We start from the raw sequence: 20,877 nt of genomic DNA, 5'->3' as shown, positions 1-20,877 counted from the left end.
TGGCCAAATGATGGAGTATTCAGAAAACAATTATAACTCAGCAAATGCTTCCTGGACTATACTGCAGGCTCGATGGGCCCAGATGGCTTCTTTCTGTAAGGATTCTATAGTAAGTAACGTCTCCTGGAAGTATCTAGATGCATTAAAATTAAGGGCAAATGAAAAGAAACTGCAAGTCAAGTTTAGTAGCTGGCATACTTCCCGCTGCCTAGTCTCTCTAGACTTTGCCAATGATCAAGATATCTTGCCAATTCATACCAACGTTTACCTTTTATGCTCATTTTCAAGACTATCACAAACACAACAGCACTTCCAATGTTCACAGGAATTCACAAGGAAGAGCAAATATTGGAAAGCAGTGCCAACAGGAGTGAGCAACTGCCAAAAAAGGAAACAGTGTTCCACTCAATGTGATTTTTTTTGTCAAAGTCCATGGAAGAGAGCGGATCTGTGGACACTGTCAAATGGATACCCGTTTAACCTCTAAAATACTAGCCATTTTGTTTTGCTATTCATTAAAGAGTGAATTGTAATGTAGTGGCAAGGTAGCACAGTGGTTAGCACGGCAGCCTCACAGCACCAAGGACCCAGGCTTGATTCCCGGTTTGGGTCACTGTCTGTGTGGAGTTTGCATGTCCTCCCAATATCTGCATGGGTTTCCTCCAGGTGCTCTGGTTTCTCCCACAGTCCAAAGATGTGAGGGTTAGGTGGTTTGGCCATTCTAAATTTTTCCCTAGTGTTCAAAGACGCACAGGCTAGGGGATCAGTGAGGTAAATATTTAGGGCGGCACAGTGGCAGGGATTAGCATTGCTGCCTCACTGCTCCAAGGACCCAGCTTCAGTTCCCAGCCTTGGATCACTGTCTGTGTGGAGTTTGCACATTCTCCCAGTGTCTGAGTGGGTTTCCTCCAGGTGCACTGGTTTCCTCCCACAGTCCAAAGACGTACGGGTTAGATAGATTGGCCATGCTAAATTGCCCCTTAATGTTGGGGGACTAGCTACAGTAAATAGAACATAAGAACATAAGAAATAGGAGCAGGAGTAGGCCATCTGGCCCCTCGAGCCTGCCCCGCCATTCAATAAGATCATGGCTGATCTGTCGTGGCTCAGTTCCACATTCCCGCCCTCTCCCCATAACCCTTAATCCCCTCTCTTATCAAAAACCCATCAACCCGCGTCTTAAAAATATTTAGCGAGGTAGCCTCCACCACTTCAATGGGCAGAGAATTCCAGAGATTCCACCCTTTGAGTGAAGAAGTTCCTCCTCAACTCCGTTCTAAACCGCCCCCCCTTTATCTTGAGGCTGTGCCCCCTAGTCCTACTGTCCTTTCTGAGCAGGAAGAGTCTATCCACCTCTATCCTATCCATCCCATTCATCATCTTATACGTCTCAATGAGATCTCCCCTCATTCTTCTAAACTCTAACGAGTACAAGCCTAGTTTATTCAGCCTCTCCTCATAGCTCAACCCCCTCAACTCCGTTATCAGCCTAGTAAACTTCCTCTGCACTCCCTCCAAGGCCAAAATATCCTTGTGTAAGTACGGCGCCCAAAACTGCACACAGTACTCCAGCTGCGGCCTCACCAATGCCCTATACAGCTGCAGCAAGACCTCCCTACTTTTATATTCAATCCCCCTCGCTATGAAGGCCAGCATCCCATTTGCCTTCCTGACCACCTGCTGCACCTGCAAGCTGGGCTTTTGCGACTCATGCACAAGGACCCCAAGGTCCCTCTGCACCGTCGCCTGCTGCAGTTTTTCTCCACGTAAGTAATAATCCTTCCTACCATTATTCCTACCAAAGTGGACCACCTCGCACTTGCCAACATTAAATTCCATTTGCCAGTTCCTGGCCCATTCGCCCAGCCTATCTAGATCCTTCTGCAGACTCTCCACACCCTCCGCACAATTTGCCGTTCCACCAATCTTGGTGTCATCAGCAAATTTCGACACCATACACTCGGTTCCCTCCTCCAGATCATCTATATAAATGGTAAATAGCTGAGGCCCCAGCACCGACCCCTGAGGCACTCCACTAGTCACCAACCGCCAATCCGAATAGCACCCATTGACCCCCACTCTCTGCCTCCTATTTGACAACCAGTCCTCTATCCACGCTAACACCCTACCCCCAACTCCATGTCCCCTGACCTTCTGCAATAACCTCTTGTGAGGTACCTTGTCAAACGCCTTCTGAAAATCAAGAAAGACCACATCCACCGGCTCTCCTCTATCCACCGCCCTAGACACATCCTCATAGAACTCCAGTAAATTTGTCAGACACGACTTCCCCTTAACGAAACCGTGCTGCGTCTGCTCTATCAAGCAATTCCCCTCAAGATGCCTCGCTATTTCCTCCTTGATGACGGATTCTAACATTTTACCTACAACAGATGTTAAACTAACCGGCCTATAATTCCCCGCATTTTGCCTGGCACCCTTCTTAAACAACGGCGTAACATTAGCCGCTTTCCAATCTTCTGGCACTTCCCCGGAATCCAGCGACGTCTAGAAAATAACCACCAAGGCATCCACTATCACCTCCGCCATTTCTTTCAGAACCCTCGGACGCATTCCATCCGGTCCTGGGGACTTGTCCACAATCAGCCCCTCCAGTCTGTCGAGCACCGCCTCTCTAATAACAGTAATGTCATTGAGACCCTCCAGTCCTACCACCTTTCCATCGCTAACACCCGGCAAATTATTCACGTCTTCCTCCGTGAAGACCAAAACAAAAAAGTTATTCAAGACCTCAGCCATTTCCCCATCCCCTACCAGTAAGTCCCCCTTGTCATCCTCTAAGGGTCCAACGTTCACCCTAGCCAGCCTCTTCCTTTTTATATACTTATAAAAACTCTTGCTATCCTTTTTTTATATTAAGCGCTAGCCCAGCTTCATAGTTTATCCTACCCTTCTTTATCAATTTCTTTGTCACCCTTTGTTGACATTTAAACATTTAAATGCTTGGGGTTACGGGGATTGGGCTGGGTGGAATTGTGATCGGTGCAGATTCGATGGGCTGAACGGCCTCCTTCTGCACTGTAGGATTCTATGAATTAGTATCCTACAGAAATGCTTTTTATTCTACTTACTATTTGAGTACGTGGTGAATTATGAAATTGAATGTCAATCCTTTTCTTAATAATAGGCTTATTTACAGAATTCATTACAGATGTCTGCTTTCAACCTACCCCCGCCAGCCCCACCCAATGATCCTACTAGTCTCTCTTTACACGTGCTCTAGGTACTCAATTAAGCAATTCCCCTCATCTGTGTATTTTACACAATATCAGCAACATACATACATACCGGCAACATGATCAACTGTTTTGACTCTTCTGCCTTGAATCACAGAAAACCTGACCATAATTCCATCTTTCCCAAAGTATTTAAAATAGTTTGAGTCAAGAACTATTCTTTCCCTCTTCACATGACCCACCACCTCCCCTTTAAGCATTCATGATGTCTTTAATTTTGTTTCATAATCTTGAGAGTTGCTTAAACACAGGTCTGATTTTACACAGCACCGATAACCAGCCCCAAGCAAATTCACAATGGCACTGGTCCATCACATCCGTGAAACACAGCTGTCCACAGTCAACACACACAAACTATGCAGAACAGCATAGCAGACATAAATCTGTGATTAATTTCTGATCATTCCAGACCACCAGTAAATATAAAATTAATCTCCAAAAAAAAGTGCATTATATAAGTTAGCTTTCATATTTGTTCCAAAGTTACATCTTTTGATTTTGATCCTGAAACGATCCTGCGTTCAACACAAGGTAAATGGTACATGCTTAAAAAGTGTCTAGGTTGGAGATGGGACAGTTTGGAGGAACATACAAAAAACAGAAATAAAGCAATAAAGGTGGCTAGGGTAGAAAGGTAAAAGACAAATTTAGGAATCCACATAAACAGAACTGCACCTCAAATAATAAACAGCTAACTGTCTACTTGTGATTTTAATTCTGAATAAATTCAAGATTAGAATATCCAACCTCTGTTTAAAAAAAGTACAATTCTGTTCGTCACCATACTTAAGTAAGGTAAACCTCTCATGTGTCTCTACTGCAGTAGTTTACTCTTCGGAGGCCCGTATCATATTTAATGAGGCAGATTTCGGAAATATTTAAAGAAAATAACTTTGAAAACAAAACACATGTAACAAAATATGCAATAATAGGATTTTGAAATTTTGTTTTGCTTTGCACCTGATTTCCAAAATATTTTCCAAATTAGTAACTCTTAATTTTACTGAATAAAAATATTTATTCTGAACAATAGTATCCGCCCCAACCCCCAACCCAAATTTAGCAACCTCGATGTTGCACACTGCTTTAAAGCTACACAAGTGATGAACATCTGCCATCAGTTTGTCTGTCACCTGCTGCTTAAAGAGCTCTGAATGTCTTTGCCAGGCATTTCCAATTTGGCCAGAGGCCCACAGCTCCCGCAGGGATTCAGATCTAAATTGTAAACAGGATGCTGGCTGCTGACGGCAAGAGCTACAATCAGTTGCTAGAAGGACAAATGTAACCAAGCTGCTTTCCTGCCTGCTGGCTACATCCATTGTCCTGCCAAGCTATTCTTTCGAGTCCGCTAACAGTCTGTTCCATTGCTGGATGGCATCCCTTTGCAGGAAGACAGTGAAAAGTGACTGGGCAGCTTTGATCTCTCCAGCACTTATGAAGAGTGACAAGTAAAAATGCATCTGCATTTTATGAAATATTCCACTGGCATGTAAGCCTTCAGATCTTGACCATGAAACAAAGCCTGTATACAGAAAGGCAGTTATAAAATGTAGGACATTTGAACTATTTCTGTGGGGCAAATTTTATTGGGTTTGGTTTTGCAGAATAGGCAGCTGCAATAAGCACTGATGCTTTGCTTTTCTACTTCAGTTATATCAAAATAGATTCTTGTAAACCTAACTAAAACTTTATTAATTAGTACCATGCCACAATAAATCCCTCTGTACAGTAAAGGGTATCTCTATATTGTGAGTTCTGAGCAATTTTTCAGTGCCCAAGAGGTTACAGCATAAGGGTGCAAGTTGAATCTGAAGAATTTATCAGCTAGAAGTCACTGTATCATGCTAATAAGTTAATACTTTAGTTTTGTCCACAAAGAATTTTAATCTCAATTAATAAGCCCCTAATTCTGGAAGATTAAGGTATGACTTGGATGCTCTGGAGTATAGCACATAATTTAGTGAAATCCATGAACGTTAACCATAAATTTCTGCCCCTCCTTAGACAGCTACCAGCCAATCTGGACGAGACAGCAATCAGGAGAAACTCTTTCTCTCAAATGATTATTAGTCTGTGGAATCCCCTTCCCAGACAGCAGTGGCGGTTGGGACAGTGAATCTATTTAAGGCTGAGTTAAAAAACATTTTCAATGGAAAAGGGAATCAAGGGTTATGCGAGGGCAGATAGGAAAGTGGAATTGAGGCCACTGGCAGATCAGCCATGAACCTACTGAATGGTCCAAAGAGCTGAATGGCCTACACCTGCTCCAACAATTGGCCCATCTGAGGACTCACATACCACAGCATATAGTCTCTGTGAAATTGAGGCGAACCAGAAACCAGTAAGAGGCCCATTCGTGCCCATTTCATGCTACATCCCCCAAAAATCTGTTGGTAGGAAATTCAGCCCCATGTAATCCAGTACACTGGAGATCAATCCTGAGCAAAATACCTTGCTTCTGTTCTTTCCTTACCCACACCAACTAAAACACAAGCACACAAAGGGGAGTTATAGTCTCCCCATCTGGTATTAAAGTCCCATATTACCTCAAGTAGCAAAATCACCAAGATTACAGATTTTTGTTCCAGCCATAGTAACCTAATAAACGGATCAACAGAATAGCTCATTCTTGCAGAACCATTTCCACTGGTCTCTATCTTGCTCAGTAACAATTGCCACAAAAAAAAATTCAGATGTTAAGGTGACACTGCTGAGATGTAGTCATCCTCATTCTGCATCTTCATTATTGCTATCATTCAACCAAGGGAAATCTTTGAGAATCCAGTAACCAGAACTAAACATGCATGTCAGAGGGTTCCAAGTTCCATTCTACACATCTAATGGGACCATTGAACTGAGGTAGGTAGCATTTGGCGGTGCTACAATTAGTCTCAGTGCTCTGGCAAAATGAGAGAGGAGTAGATGCAGAGGAATTAAACGATGGAACATTGCCAATAATGTCGATTCAATAGTTTAATTGAAAAATGCAGGTGTGTGGACATTTAGTGACACCAGAGAGAGGAGGCTCAAATGTCATGCCCTCTCTGACTGAATAGCCCTGTCAATACTCTGGGCTCATTGAGGACAGTTAACAGGCTGAGCTAAAGTTCCGTGCTTTTTAAATGATCTCAACCTTTTCAAAATGACTCTATGACTCTAAAATCTCTACATTTTCCCTCTCTAGAAATACATCCGTTCTCTCTCAAATCCACTTAAGCTTTCAGTTCAGTGATCTTCCTGGTAACTTATGCTACAAATCTATTTTCCATTGGTACAAAATAAAACATCCATTTCTAACTCAAATTCTTTTTTAAAGCCCGTCCTTGCTATGTAAACCACTTGTCATAATGAACAACTTGTCTGGATCAACGTTGGAACGGAGCTTGCAAGGTTACTTCAAGTTCCTATTATTACAAAATGAATAAAATCCTTTGAAGTCTAGCTAAAGTGAATCATCCTTCTGCTCACTTTTGTAACCCATCAGTAGGATAAAAGCCAAGACCAGAGCACTCTGCACATAAACTCTTCCATTTGAAAGTTTATGCTAACTTTCTGTTTCATCTTTCGTTATTTATTCAACACTTAAGTCACTCGACTTTCCATTTATTCCACAATTCCTTAGCTAAATCAATGTAGAACTTGTCCAAGCCTTCTGAAAATCCATGCACTGAATTACACTGCAACACTAGGTTAGTTAAGTATGATCTTCCCTCCAGCATCTGTGTAAGTTATGCACGACCAGGATTTTGCCTATTATTATCTTAAAACATTAGTGAAGTATGATCTACCCTCCAAAATCTATGTAAACTATATGCTATCGTATATAGCCTATCAAGATTTTACATATTATATTGTTCAACATTCATTTCTAATATTTTCATTAGTCATTATCAGTCTGTGATTTTCAGGCAAGTCTCAGCCCTTGCCAAAGTCATGGAGATGGCTAGCTACCAACCAAAAAATTTCTCCCAAGTTTAAAATTAAGCATCTTCATCTTCAAAAGCCTTGCTTATTTTAAGAGCATCTGTCCTCTCTATTATCATTATGTTATTTGTGTGCTGCACAGCTTCTCTGCCAGACCTGGCAACAGGACATCTTTCCTGGGAAACAGCCATAGTTAAAGATATATTCTGGTACTACTTCGTCCTGGATTTCCAACTTCCCTTTATATTTATTAAATGGGCCAATAATTTCATAGTTTTCCAATCACTCTTCCAAAGAATTAGCTTCTCATCCCTTTGAAGTCAAGTATTTCTGTTCCAGGTTGTTGTCTCCTACTCTGTTGAATATTCCCTTATTCTTATTTCTTGGCTGGAGATGCTAGCAGTCAAATCCAAGTAACACAAGACAACTGAAATATAAATAACACAGTAGCTCTAAACCATGCCAGGTCAGAAATGGGAAGGAGTCTTAAGAAGAAACTTGTACACAAAACTGAACTTTGAAAAAGTAAGTAAAATAGTACCTGTAATTTTTTATTGCTTCAACCTGTACATAAACAAGATTTGCGCAAAGAATTGTGTAAACGTCATGAGCATCATGGGCAGCTGAGGCACTTAAATGCCCATTATTCTGAACGCCTTAACAAAAGGCAGAAATATTTAGCAAAAGTGTTGTTTGCTGAATTAGCTCCAACTTTCCCCGAAGATTCCACTGTGAATGCAAGGCCAATTTGTCCTTTACTGTGTTTTTCCATCAGACTCTGATTCAGCCAAATTCAAACAACTAACTTCAATTAAGGAACTTTACTTTGTGTTGCTCGAAAGGAAAATTGATGTAGCTAGCATTGTTAAGCTACTCTCAAAGAATAAACAACATCACCATGCAAACCACAAGATTTGACAAAGGGTCACTGATCTGAAGCAGTAACCGTTTCTCTCCACAGATGCTGCCTGACCTGCTAAGTATTTCTAGCATTTTCTGTTTTTAATTTCAATTACACTAAGGCCAGGGTTTTACACCACCCACACCTCCCCCAATAGGCGGGAAATCATGGTCTAACTGAATTGAATGCTGATTTAAACAGCTCTCTGCTTCCGCTGGGGGAGTGGGATACAATGGCAGGGCAATCAAAACCTGGCCTAAGCTTCTATTTACTATGATTTGGATAGTAAGATTTGGATAATCGTTCTTATTATTACAAAATGAATAAAATCCTTTGAAGTCTAGCTAAAAGTGAATCATCCTGCTCACTTTTGTAACCCATCAGTAGGATAAAAGCCAACACCTGGTGCCCAAAATGGGAAGAGGATAGCATATAAATAGATAGTCAATTAGGCAAAACATGACAAATAGAATTCCAGGTCAGTAAAAGTGAGGTAATGTGTTTCACATTATACTTCAAATGGGAAAGGCTGGGAGACACAAAGTAGAGGAACTGGGGTTTTAGGTTCACCAGTTCTTAAAAGCATCACCTTAAGGCCACAAAAATAAAAGCCAACAAAAAAAGAGTTTTACAGCAAGAAGTATAGAATATAAAAGTCAAGGTTTAATGATGAATTTATATAAAACAATAGCAAGGCCACAATTGGTGCACTTAGCACAACCATGGATAGGAAAGAGGAGGAGAAAAAGGGGGAGGGGAATAGAAATTGGAAAGAGGGAGGGAGGAGGAGGAGGAGGAGGAGCAAAGTAGAGTGCGAGAGTCCATAAAACAGCAGGAGTTTGCAAAGAGAGAGAAGGAGCCCACAACATACTGGAATTCGGGGCAGGGCGGGGCAGGGAGAGGAGCAAAAGAGCGAGACATTCCAAGAAACATTGTGAGCGCAAAGAGGGGGGAAGCCCATAAAGCAGCAGGAGTTCACAGAGAGAGCACTCAGAGTGGTGGGAGTTTGGAGAGAGAGGAAAATAACCCATAAAGCAATAGGAGATCGCAGAGGGAGAGATCGCCCATAAAGCAGCAGGAGTTCACAGAGGGTGCACTCAAAGCAGCAGGAATTCAGAGAGAGAAGCCATTAAAGTGCCAGAGTCTGTACGACCCTCCGACGACCATCCCATTCTGGCCCAACCCTGCAACTCAACATGTCCATCATAACAAATCCACCTAAGCTACACATTAGGGGGCAATTTAGCATGACCAATTCACCCAACCTGCACATCTTTAGACTGAGAGGGGAAACTGGAGCACCTGGCGGAAACCTACACAGACATGGAGAAAACTTATAAATGCCACACATACAGTTACCCGAGGCCAGAATTGAACCTGGGCTCCTGCGCCATGAAGTGGCAGTGCTAACCACAGAGTTTGATGGGATGAATATCAAGAGAGAACGCTTAAAACAGCAGGAGCTCAGAGAACCCATAGAGCAGTGGGAGTTTGGAGAGAGCGAGAGTTCATAGGAAGAAAGAGTTAGGGAAGAGAGAGAGAGAGAGCCCATAAAGCAGTGAGAGTAGGAAAAGAATTGATAAGGTATTGAGGATCGGATCAGATGCATCCAAGGGTACTGAGGGAAGTGAGAGTAGAAATTACAGAAGCACTAGTGATAATCTTGATGTCTTATGTAGACACAAAGGTGGTGCCATATGACTGGAGAATTATCAATGTTACATCCTTGTTCAAAAATGGGTGCAAGGATAAAGCCAACAACTAAAGATAAGTCAGTTTGACTTCACTGACAGGGAAACATCTGAAAACGGTAGTTCGGGACAAAATCAATAGTCACGTGAACAATTGCAGGATAATTAAAGGAAAGCCAACATGGATTTATTAATGGAAAATCATGTTTAACTAACCTGCTGGAATTTTTTGAGAATGTAATAGAGAAGATTGATAAGGGCAGTGCTGTTGATAGAACCATTGAACATTACAGCACAGAAACAGGCCTTTTGGCCCTTCTTGGCTGTGTCAAACCATTTTTCTGCCTAATCCCACTGACCTGCACCTGGACCATATCCCTCCACACCCCTCTCATCCATGTACCTGTCCAAGTTTTTCTTAAATGATAAAAGTGAGCCCCCATTTACCACTTCATCTGGCAGCTCATTCCACACTCCCACCACTCCGTGTGAACTCCCCCCCCCCCGCCTTAATATTCCTTTTAAGCTTTTCCCCCTTCATCCTTAACCATGTCCTCTAGTTCTTTTCTCCCTTAGCCTCAGTGGAAAAAGCCTGTTTGCATTCACTCTATTGATACCCATGGTAATTTTATATACCTCTATCAAATCTCTCCTCATTCTTCTATGCTCCAGGGAATAAAGTCCTAACCTATTCAACCTTTCTCTGTAACTCAGTTTCTCAAGTCCCGGCAACATCCTTGTAAACCTTCCCTGCACTCTTTCAACCTTATTAATGTGGGGTGCATGGATTTCCAAAAGACATTTGATACAATGCCATGCAACAGACTTGAGCAAAATTCTAACATGTCGAATGAAAGGGAAAGTAGGCACTTGGATAAGAAACTGGCTGATTGGCTGGAAACATAGTTAAAAAGAAACCGAAAAGCTCAATGCAGAGAAGTGTGCAAGGATTCATTTTAGCAGGAAGAATATGGAGACAGCATAAATAAAGGAGAAACTCTAAAGGCTCTGCAGGAACAGTGGGATCTCGGTGTTTGTATACATAAGTCATTGAAGGTGGCAGGACATTAGAGAGCAGTTAGTAAAGCATATAGTATCTTAAGCTTTATTAATGGGAGCATTGAGTACAGGAGCATTAAGTATAAGAGTAAGGAGGTCATCTTGAATTTGTATAAGTTCTAGTTAGACATCTGTCAGAGGATGGCATTCAGCTCTGGGTACCATACTTGAGGAAGAATGTGAAGGTATTGGAGACAGTACAGTGGACATTTAAAAGAATGATTCCAGGGCTAAAGAACTGTAACTATGAGGATAGATTGGAGAGATTGGGACTGCTTTCCTTGGAGAAAGAAAGTTGAGAGGAGACTTGATAGAGGTATTCAAGATCCTCATAGATATATGGATACGGTAAATAGTGAGAAATTGTTCCCACCCCAAAGTGCATCAGGAACTAGAGGGCACAGATTCAAAATAATTGGCAAAAGGAGTAAAAGTGATGCAAAGAAAATTTTGAGAGTCAGGATGAACTTGAGAGGGTGCAGGTTTAATTGATGTATTCAAAAGGGAATCGGAATGCTATCTGAAAAGTATGAATGTGCAAGGTTACCAGGGGAAGGCAGGGGAGAGCCAGTATAGACCTGATGGCCTCCTTCTACACTGAAAAGATTCTATGAGAGGGGGATTTCAGTTGGACAATAAGAAAAAACCCAAGAACTTACGAACAAACTTCTTTTGCATAGTTTCCAATAGAGCCTGATGGGCATCTTCTGACTGTAGGGCCACTGAACATTCCCTGGCCAACATAGTTCGTACAAGGTGCTCTCCACAACCTAGAAGAGGGAAATTTTTTAAAATATAATTTGTAGAAAAGATCACGAATAGAAAGATAGCTGTATGAATAGAAACAGATGCTGCCACATGCTTTCAAAACTATTTAATATTAGCCAATGAGTGGATAGGAAAACGTTTCTTTTGCGGAAAATAAAGTTCACTTGAAGCAAAGTAGTTTTTAAGAATGCCACTCTCGTGTTTACCGTTTTAGTTTTCTGTCAGAACTCTGTTCAAACCACAACGGAATTATTCTTAAAAAAAAAGTCAATCTGAGGGACGGTTCTTCTAACAGAACCACAACAGAAGCCAAATATACTGCTTAAGGCTTGTGCCACATGCGCATTTGCCTTAAAACGAGAAAATTTTGGGGTTCATGGACAAAAAATGCCAAGTGTAAGCTTAAACAGTTGTTGTATGTCACAGCAAAATTGTTTTTTTTAATATAGATCTATCGATGGGCACGTCTTTCATCTTAGAAAATTGGAAACAGGTGCATGTAAAAGAACACACGTACATTTGTTGCATTAAGATACACACGTTTTCAATTTCCAAACATGAAAGAACCTCCTGTTAGAGGGCAAAAAGAAAAAATAAAATCCATTTCTGTTCTGTTTGCCATATGATGAAGACTTTACAGGCTGTGACATTGACATTAAAAAAAAATAAGCAGTCTTGGTTATCTTTTGTAGCAATTTGGTATGAAATATTTTCATTGGAAACAACTCTCTTCAACATACTATATAGCAGAAGACCTCTCTCTGCACGAGAAGTCATCCTTGACAGCAAAAAGTGTAAAACAATGTGTCCTAGGTTTCTAAAGTCATTTGAGAATGTTGAAATGTTTTAATGGCAGTATGGTGGAACAGCACATGGTCTAATCATGTGCTCAGCTACTTAGCAGCCCAGTAACTGGCAAGAAAAAAATGACAAGATGAGAATTTTTTATAAATATTGAAGTAGCAAGTTATGATTTGCAATGTGCTATCTGGAAGGGTAGTAGTGCAAGAAGACTCAGTAATAACTTTCAAAAGAGACTTGAGAAAAGTGTACTAGGGCAATGAGGCCTATTGGATGGCCCTTCCAAATAACTGGCAAAAGAATGATGGGTTAAATGGCCTCCTTCACTTTTGTATCATTCAGATGCTTCTGGGAGACGTGGCAATTTAGATGTGGCTTAACCTTGATCTTGTACAGCTACAGTATACTGCCTCTTGTTTGGCAGTGTTTTCTTTGCAATAGTTTCTAATACTCCATTTAGTTTTGCTACAAGTTCACCACATTGATTGCGAGCTTTGAGGGATTCAATTTTCTAGCCCATTGTGGTGGCTATTTTTAGTTGCTAATGCACTTGGAGAGGCGAGGGGAATGGTGTGGATTCAGTAATGCTCAAAAAACCCAAAAATATGGCTTTCCCCACATGTTGTAGGATTTCAGCCTGATTAACAAGCTTGAAAAAGGTGTCCGAGCGCAGGAGTTCCAATTCTGGCCTTCAGCATTCCCGATTTTAATCATATCACCATCACTGGTCGCGTATTCAGCCGTCAAGGCTCAATCTGTTCATAACCCTCTTTTCCTCTCTTCTCACCTGCAAAAGCCTCTTAAATTTATGTTGGATTAGACTCCTGTTAACAGCCTCGTGATGTAATAATATTCCAAAATTGCTACAAGCAGTTGTTCCTGCAAACTCCAGGATAAAGTGACACTAATTCAAGATGGATGCAGATGCAGTTATGGTGTCATTTCTTCTTGTAAAGGAATGGTGAATCCATGGGATTGGCTTTCCAGAAATTTGGTGCAATCAAAAAAACGTTATAATTTCAAATCTGGCCCAAGCTCAGTCATTTCCTTGCTCTCACTGGCGAAAAACGGCACCCATGCAGTCATGACCTTCAGGGTTGCGCTTTTCACCAGCTTTTACTTCATCCAGTACTCCACTGTTCACATCTGAATACATACTAGGTCCCATTCAACACCCCTAACCTTTCCATTCTCTGTCAGTCAGCAAAAGCTTTGTTCCAATTTATAAACAAGACATATATAGGCACAAACTTAATTTACAAAATAATGGATGGAATGCGAGATTTTACAGGTAATCAAGTCTGAAAAGGTACAGACAATGTGAGTGAAGAGAGGGTTAAGCATCTAAAGAGGTGTGTCTTGTCTCCAGCCAGGACAGTTAATGAGATTTTGCAAGCCCAGGCTAGTCGTGGGGGTTACAGATAGTGTGACATGAATCCAAAATCCCGGTTGAGGCTGTCCTTATGTGTGCGGAACTTGGCTATCAGTTTCTGCTCAGTGATTCTGCGTTATTGTGTGTTGCGAAGGCAGCCTTGGAGAACGCTTACCCGAAGATCGGAGGCTGAATGCCCGTGACTGCTGCAGTGTTCCCCGACAGGAAGAGAACACTCCTGCCTGGTGATTGGTGAGCAGTGTTCATTCATCCGTTGTCATAGCGTCTGCATGGTTTCCCCAATGTACCATGCCTCGGGACATCCTTTCCTGCAGCGTATCAGGCAGACAACGTTGGCCAAGTCGCAAGAGTATGTATTGTGTATCTGGTGGATGGTGTTCTCATGTGAGATGATGGCATCCGTGTCGATGATCTGACACATCTTACAGAGGTTGCTGTGGCAGGGTTGTGTGGTGTCATGGTCACTATTCTCCTGAAGGCTGTGTAGTTTGCACTATTGGTCTATGGTCTATTTGAGGTTGTGCGGTTGTTTGATGGCAAGGAATGGGGGTGTGGGGATGGATGAATGAACACCGCGCGACAATCACCAGGCAGGAGTGTTCTCTTCCTGTTGGGGAACACTTTAGCAGTCACGGGCATTCAGCCTCTGATCTTCGAGCAAGCATTCTCCAAGCGGCCTTCGTGACACACAACGCAGAATTGCTGAGTAGAAACCGATAGCCAAGTTCCGCACACGAGGACGGGCTCAACCAGGATCTTCGGCTTATGTCACGCTATCTATAACCTAACTGTCCTGGCTGGAGACAATACACATCTCTTTAACCTGTGCTTAACCCTCTCTCCACTCACATGGTCTGTACCTTTAAGATTTGATTGCCTGCAAAGACTCACATTCCAACCATTATCTTGTAAATTGAGTTTGTGTCTATAAATGTCCTGTTTGTGAATACAACTCTTCACTCACCTGAAGGAGCGACACTCTGAAAGCCTGTGCTATCAAATAAACCCGTTGGACTTTAACCGAGTGTTGAGAGACTTCTTACTGCGCTTACCCGAATCCAAGCCAGCATCTCCAAATCATGGCAGATTTGTAAATCCATCTCTAATTTCTTTCAGCCCTGTTCCTTCAGTTCATAACCTATTTTTCCAATTCCAATCAACTGTGCACTACTCTTTTCCACCCATTCCATCATTTGTAAAGCATTCGGCCACCACTTGCTTACAAATTTAAATTTTCCTAAATACATTCACTGGCTACTTCTCTCCCCAACTGAAAAAAAGAGTGTTTAAAGTCTACCTTTCACTGCTTTTTTGACTATCTCCCAAGAACTCCTGCATGGATCCAGCTCCCAATTTTAGGAGTATTTTCGTGAATATAAAGGCACCATAGAAGAACAAGTGTGCATTTAGATAATGGGTGGAAAGAGGTTTAAAAGCAAAACACTGACACACCATTACTCCCATTATTTACTTAATGGAGCATACATTAATAAAAATAGTTAGAAAGGGAAAATGTCTGCACATGTAGCGAATACCTGATGTACTCACAGCTGTAGAATACACATTAGGGCCACTTGTATTTTCTGCCCAGCAACCACAGCCATACACAGCCGCCTGCAAACAAATACAGGCAAGAATGTTGAAAATTTCCCAGTAAACTTCAACAGAGAGAGAAACTGTTTCTAGAAAGTTAAAAGTTTTATTTGTCACAAGTAAGGCTTTTACATTAACACTGCAATGAAGTTACTGTGAAATTCTTTTAGTCGCCACATTCTGACATTTGTTCAGGCCAAAGCACCTAACCAGCATTCTTTCAAACTGTGAGAGGAAACTGAAGCATCCGGAGGAAACCCACACAAACATGGGGCGAACATGCAAACTCCATACAGACCTTGACCCAAGCCAGGAATTGAACCCAGGTCCCTCGCTAACACTGTGCCACCCTAATTTGCTTTATAATTATGTTGTAGTATAATCTCTATTATCTGATAAGCGAGAAGAATGGGTGGTGCTAGTTAACAGAGAGTCCCATTAACCAATGGAATACAGTGCACAAACTAAAACCAAGTACTCAGGAAGTAAAGAATAGTGTCCTTCTTACTTCTAACCTTTGCATTAAAACAAAGTATAAAATTATACAGTATATAGATACAGGTTCCTGATAACTTAATTGCTTCTGGTTGGTAAAGTGGCGATTCATTAGATGAACATCAGAAATTCTGGTTAGTAGAGAATTCCAGTTGGTAGCATGCCGGATAACAACGTTTACTGTACATACTACCCATTCAGCATGCAATTCAGATCTATCCTTTAATTAACATTTTCACAATGCACCCAAACCTTTGGCAGCGATGAATGACTAGAATAACATTTAGACCCTACATTCTACTGTATTTTTATTCATTCTTCCAATTTTTCATCTTTCTGCTCTTTACTACGGTCGAGGATTTGCTTAGCAGCAGTGATAGGAATTTATAAAGGCCTGAAATGTAGAAATCTGCCTAGTAACAGTAACAGCCAGCGTTTCCAGGGGCAGGCAAGCTTCTGAACGTGATCAGGACATTCCAGTGACCATCTAAAGATGGTCAGGCGTGAATTTCTCTAGGAGTAGAGATAGATTACTTAGATGACTGCAATAGAAATGATAAGTTCCCCAAGCAGAAACAGTTTATCTAAATGACTGAGTGATCTAGAACTATAGAACTGCTAAGTGCCACAAAAAGGAAGAAATTCGAGACATGTAGGCAGCTGCCTTGAGTTTGAAATAACAACTCCCACAGAAACAAACAGGCCAGTACCTATCTCATAGCCGGAAGGCTAAGACCCATTTCACAACCACGTAGTCCTGTAACATTTTTTACTTCTCATATTGTTGCACACAAGTCTTAGAGCCAAGGTGCTGCAGGAAACCTTCATAAAGACAGTTTGAATATTTTTGCTGCACCAGGAAAAGACATTTCCCAGAGTTGATCAGCAGCTCTGTATTGCATGGTAATTATAAACTGGATTTGGCTTAGTGTTGCTTAATTTGCATGCTGTTTGGGAAAAGGAAGTCTTTGTGAGTTCAGGGATTGTGGATATATTTTAGAATAAGGGGTAATTTCTACATAAAGTATACATGTATGTGTTTAGTTATTCACGTACTTAAGTGCCTTAGAGTATTGTAATCCCTTTCATGAATATTTTTCTTTTAAGTTAATAAATATTCTTTAATAATTGTTTATATGACGACTGGACTGGTTCCTCACTGGGGTTTCACATGACTCTTCCCGAAAAGACTGCACATCACCACAAATCACAGGTAACATCAGCATGGTTCGTGACTCTATATTGTCAGAAAACCTTACAGGTTTCTCACTGCCTCTGAACTGGGCTTGAAATGTCAGAATTTTTACATTCCATTGTTGCGCAAGTAACAATGCTATGGTTTGGATTTTCTTACAACATAGCAAAGAGGCAGTTTCCATAAGATAATCAAGTTTCCGGTGAGTCAAGCCCTGTGCCATTATTCATGCCATGACTGACTGTGTGGTATGTGGGCAATAATAAGTCCTAAACCACCGCACCAGGGATTTTGTGGAATGCCCACCACTTTGTCCCATCTGCTCCAAAACATAGTAAATACATAACTTTCAATCTTTCCACTCAGGCTCATGAGTAGCTTGATCTGCAACCCAATAGTATCCGGCTTGGCTTTCATCCAAGTATAATTAGACTTGCACAATTACAGAGCAGTTTCAAAACCAGAAGAGAGCTCCGAATCCTTCAAATTCTTTTCAGTAGCTTCTGACTAAAGCTCTGTAGGTGAGCTTGCAAATGCCTCAAGTTTCCTCATGCAGTTAAAACAAGAGACAGCGGAGAACCGGTCTCCATGTTAATTTTTTTTAAAAAATGTATGCATAATGATCAACATTCACTTGTTTAAAGTTGATTTATTAGTGTCACAAGTAGGCTTACATTAACACTGCAATGAAGTTACTGTGAAAATCCCCTTGTCGCCACACTCTGGCACCTGTTTGGGTACACTGAGGGAGAATTTAGCACAGCCAATGTACCTAACCCACACATCTTTCGGACCATGGGAGGAAACCGGAGCACTCAGAGGAAACCCACGCGGACACAGGGAGAATGTGCAGACTCCACAGACAGGTCTGAGGCAGCAGTACTAATGACTCTGCCACCCCTTTGCAATGGTCAGACAATGATGTTAACCTCTGTGTCAAAATGGTTATAATGTGAACCTCAGACGTCTGCCATGTGTCAGTTTTCTTTAATTACCTGGCAACAACTAAAATGGAATAGAAAAGTATAAACTGGAGTTTAGATATAAAATAACCATTATCCTTGAAAGATCCAATAATTTGATTATCTTGACATTAAGGCTGTCAAGAGCTGATTAGAGACAACTTGTCTGCAGTATTCCTGGTATAAAGGGGATGAGTTTCCTTTAAAGATAGGTTGAACTAAATCACATCAAAAATACCATACATATTTCTTCTGAATGCAGCACAATCTAATTAAATGTGAGTGAATAGGCAGCCAAGTGAGGATTAATATCCTAAAATAATGATACAATAAATTTGTTTTTCAATGTACAAATTTCAACATGATAAATGTGCATGGTGTACATCTGTTTACTGCTGTTGGCATCTAGCATCAAAGGTGATTTTATTTCTTGACTGAGTCATTCAGTTAGGTCATGGTTGATCTGTCTTTGCCTAACAAACATCTATTAGTCTAAGTAGTTGTTAATACACATATCGTACAAATAAAAGGAGCATATTTACTTGGCCAACTCTCCCAGGATGCTTCATTGCCAGACCTCCACTGGAAACAGCGGCAGCAACATTTCCTGCATGGTCCACAACTACTGCCCCAACAGTATCAAGTGAAGCTGTGACATTAGTCTAAAAGAAAACAGAGATCCAAATACATATTTAGAATTTCAAGATTACAAAATAACATGCTATAAAACACAAAGAAAAATAAACTTCCATCAATAAAGTCATCTTTCAGGAACATTTTTAAGCACCTCATAATGCATTGAAACCAGTTACTTTGTCAGCGCTGCAATGGTGCCAAATTTTACACTGACAGGTATGACAAAAGCACTGTGATAAATGACCAGATAATCTATTTCAGTTTAAAGTTTTATTTATTAGTGTCACGGGTAGGCTTACATGAATGCTGCAACGAAGCTAATGTGAAAATCCCCTAGTTGCCACCCTCCGCCACCCGTTCAGGTACACTGAGAGAGAATTTAGCATGGCCAATGCACCTAACCAGCAGATCTTTCAGACTGTGGGAGGCAACTGGAAGAAACCCGCACAGACACAGGGAGAAAGTGCAGACTCCGCACAGCCAGTGACACAAGCAGGAATCGAACCTGGGTCCCTCGTGTTGTGAGGCAGCAGTGCTAACCACTGCGCCGCCAGGGTTTCAGTGTTAAGTGAAAGAACAAAGAACGAAGAACAACACAGCACGGGAAACAGGCCCTTCAGCCCAACGAGCCCACGCCGCCATTTCAACATTGTGAGTATTCATTCAGGATCTCCCCCATTCCTTCGGACTCTAAGCACCGTTCCCCTCCTCTGTCCCTAAGAGGACCGATTTTTCCTCTAACCACCCTTTTGTTCCTGACATAGGAGTGAAATGCCTTTGGATTTACCTTAATCCTGTCTGCTAAAGCCATTTCGTGCCCCCTTTTTGCCCTTCTAACTCCCCGTTTGAGCTCCCTCCTACTCTCTCTGTATTCCAGATAGATGCTAGCCACGACACTGTAAAACTTGGCTTTTCTTTGAATAGTGCCAAAAGATATTGTAATAAGTCTTCAGAGGCAGGAGTCCCTTCACCAAAATCCCTTTATTTACAATTCCAACAGCAGTACGTAGAGCACTATCAGTCAGCAGTCTACGTCGGAAGTGCCAGAAGAACTGATACTTCCTGTTAAATACAAGGAAAAGACTCTGATTGGCCCATCAATTGACTCCTTAATCAGGGATTTCGTTTTCCAAAAGGCCAACTTCAATGGCCTGATTGAAGTTATAGAATCATTGAATCCCTACAGTACAGGAGGCCATCATTTGGCTCTTCGAGTCTGTACCGACCACAATCCCATACAGGTCCTATTCCCATAACCCTCGTTTACCCTGCTAATCCCTGATATTAGGAGCAAGGTACTGTGGCCAATCAACCTAACCCGCACATCTTTGGACTGTGGGAAGAAACTGGAGCACCCGGAGGAAACCTAGGCAGACACAGGGAGAACGTGCAGACTCCATACAGAGACCCAAGGCCAGAATCGAACACAGGTCCCTGGCACTGTGAGGCAGCAGTGCTAACCACTGTGCCGCCCCAAGATACAAAAAGTCATTTTTTAAACATCCATCCAATCTGGAAGGGGTGCTCTCATTTTAGCTTGCCCCTCTTCAAAAGATGGTGCCACCCATTAGCGCGGCACTCCTTCAGTCCTGTGGACTGAATGTCCCATTTCCTGTCACCAAAGCATGGGCAACCAGAGTGAAAGTGGTCGTAGACTTGGCAGAATTTCCTGAATGCAAATTCAAATACATTAAATCTTATTTTGCAGGAGAGGAATTACTTTTTTTTAAAAATAAGTGAAGGATATCACTGTACAAAAATTGATACCTTTTCATTGAAATTAGTAGTAATATTTCATTCCGACTTCACAATGCAATATTAATTGGTGCTTTTAATACAAATCTGTGAATATTCAGTAGCATATCCAGTTTTCTGCGCATTATTTCGATGTCAAAGTTAGTTTTTTTTTCAATTTTATAATTATTACCTACGTGTGCCACATGCAATTCTGTGTTAAATTCCAAAACTCCTCAACACCTATTCTTTCCCTATGCATTTCGAGTAAAATATTTGAATTCTACCAGTACTATAGCAGTGGTTAATTCAGCAATACTGATCTTCACATGTATATAAAATGTTACTCCCTGTACTATCACGACAGTGAAAATAAACAGTAGAAGTGCCACAGCAAAAATGTAGTGTACAGGCCTACAGACATAAAATTAAATGAAATAAATAAGAAATATGACTTGCCTTTCTCGA

The 20,877-nt window shown here is 41.4% G+C and overlaps 1 protein-coding gene across 4 annotated transcripts in view; it reads right to left on the bottom strand.

Annotated features, from left to right (window-relative positions):
• tasp1 (taspase, threonine aspartase, 1) overlaps positions 1–20,877 on the bottom strand; it is an 81,775-nt gene that overhangs the window by 23,118 nt on the left and 37,780 nt on the right. For 2 of the 4 annotated variants that reach the window (XR_013888248.1, XM_080200010.1), the window contains exons 8-10: positions 18,582–18,701; positions 15,343–15,408; positions 11,492–11,602 (exon numbers count right to left, since the gene is read on the bottom strand). Coding sequence is in view for 2 of the 4 variants with exons in the window: in XM_080200010.1 (XP_080056136.1) it covers positions 11,492–11,602; positions 15,343–15,408; positions 18,582–18,701 (297 nt within the window). In the remaining 2 variants the exon portion in view is untranslated. Of the gene's footprint in view, positions 1–11,491; positions 11,603–15,329; positions 15,409–18,581; positions 18,702–20,877 lie in introns of all 4 variants that reach the window. The other 2 variants (XR_013888249.1, XM_080200009.1) reach the window with 1 other exon arrangement.

Source organism: Carcharhinus amblyrhynchos, chromosome 12 (genome assembly GCF_965287045.1).
Source record: "Carcharhinus amblyrhynchos chromosome 12, sCarAmb.v2.hapA, whole genome shotgun sequence".
NCBI classification, from domain to species: domain Eukaryota; kingdom Metazoa; phylum Chordata; class Chondrichthyes; order Carcharhiniformes; family Carcharhinidae; genus Carcharhinus; species Carcharhinus amblyrhynchos.
The sequence above is the reverse complement of the archived record's forward strand: the minus strand, read 5'-3'. Positions and strand labels throughout refer to the sequence as shown.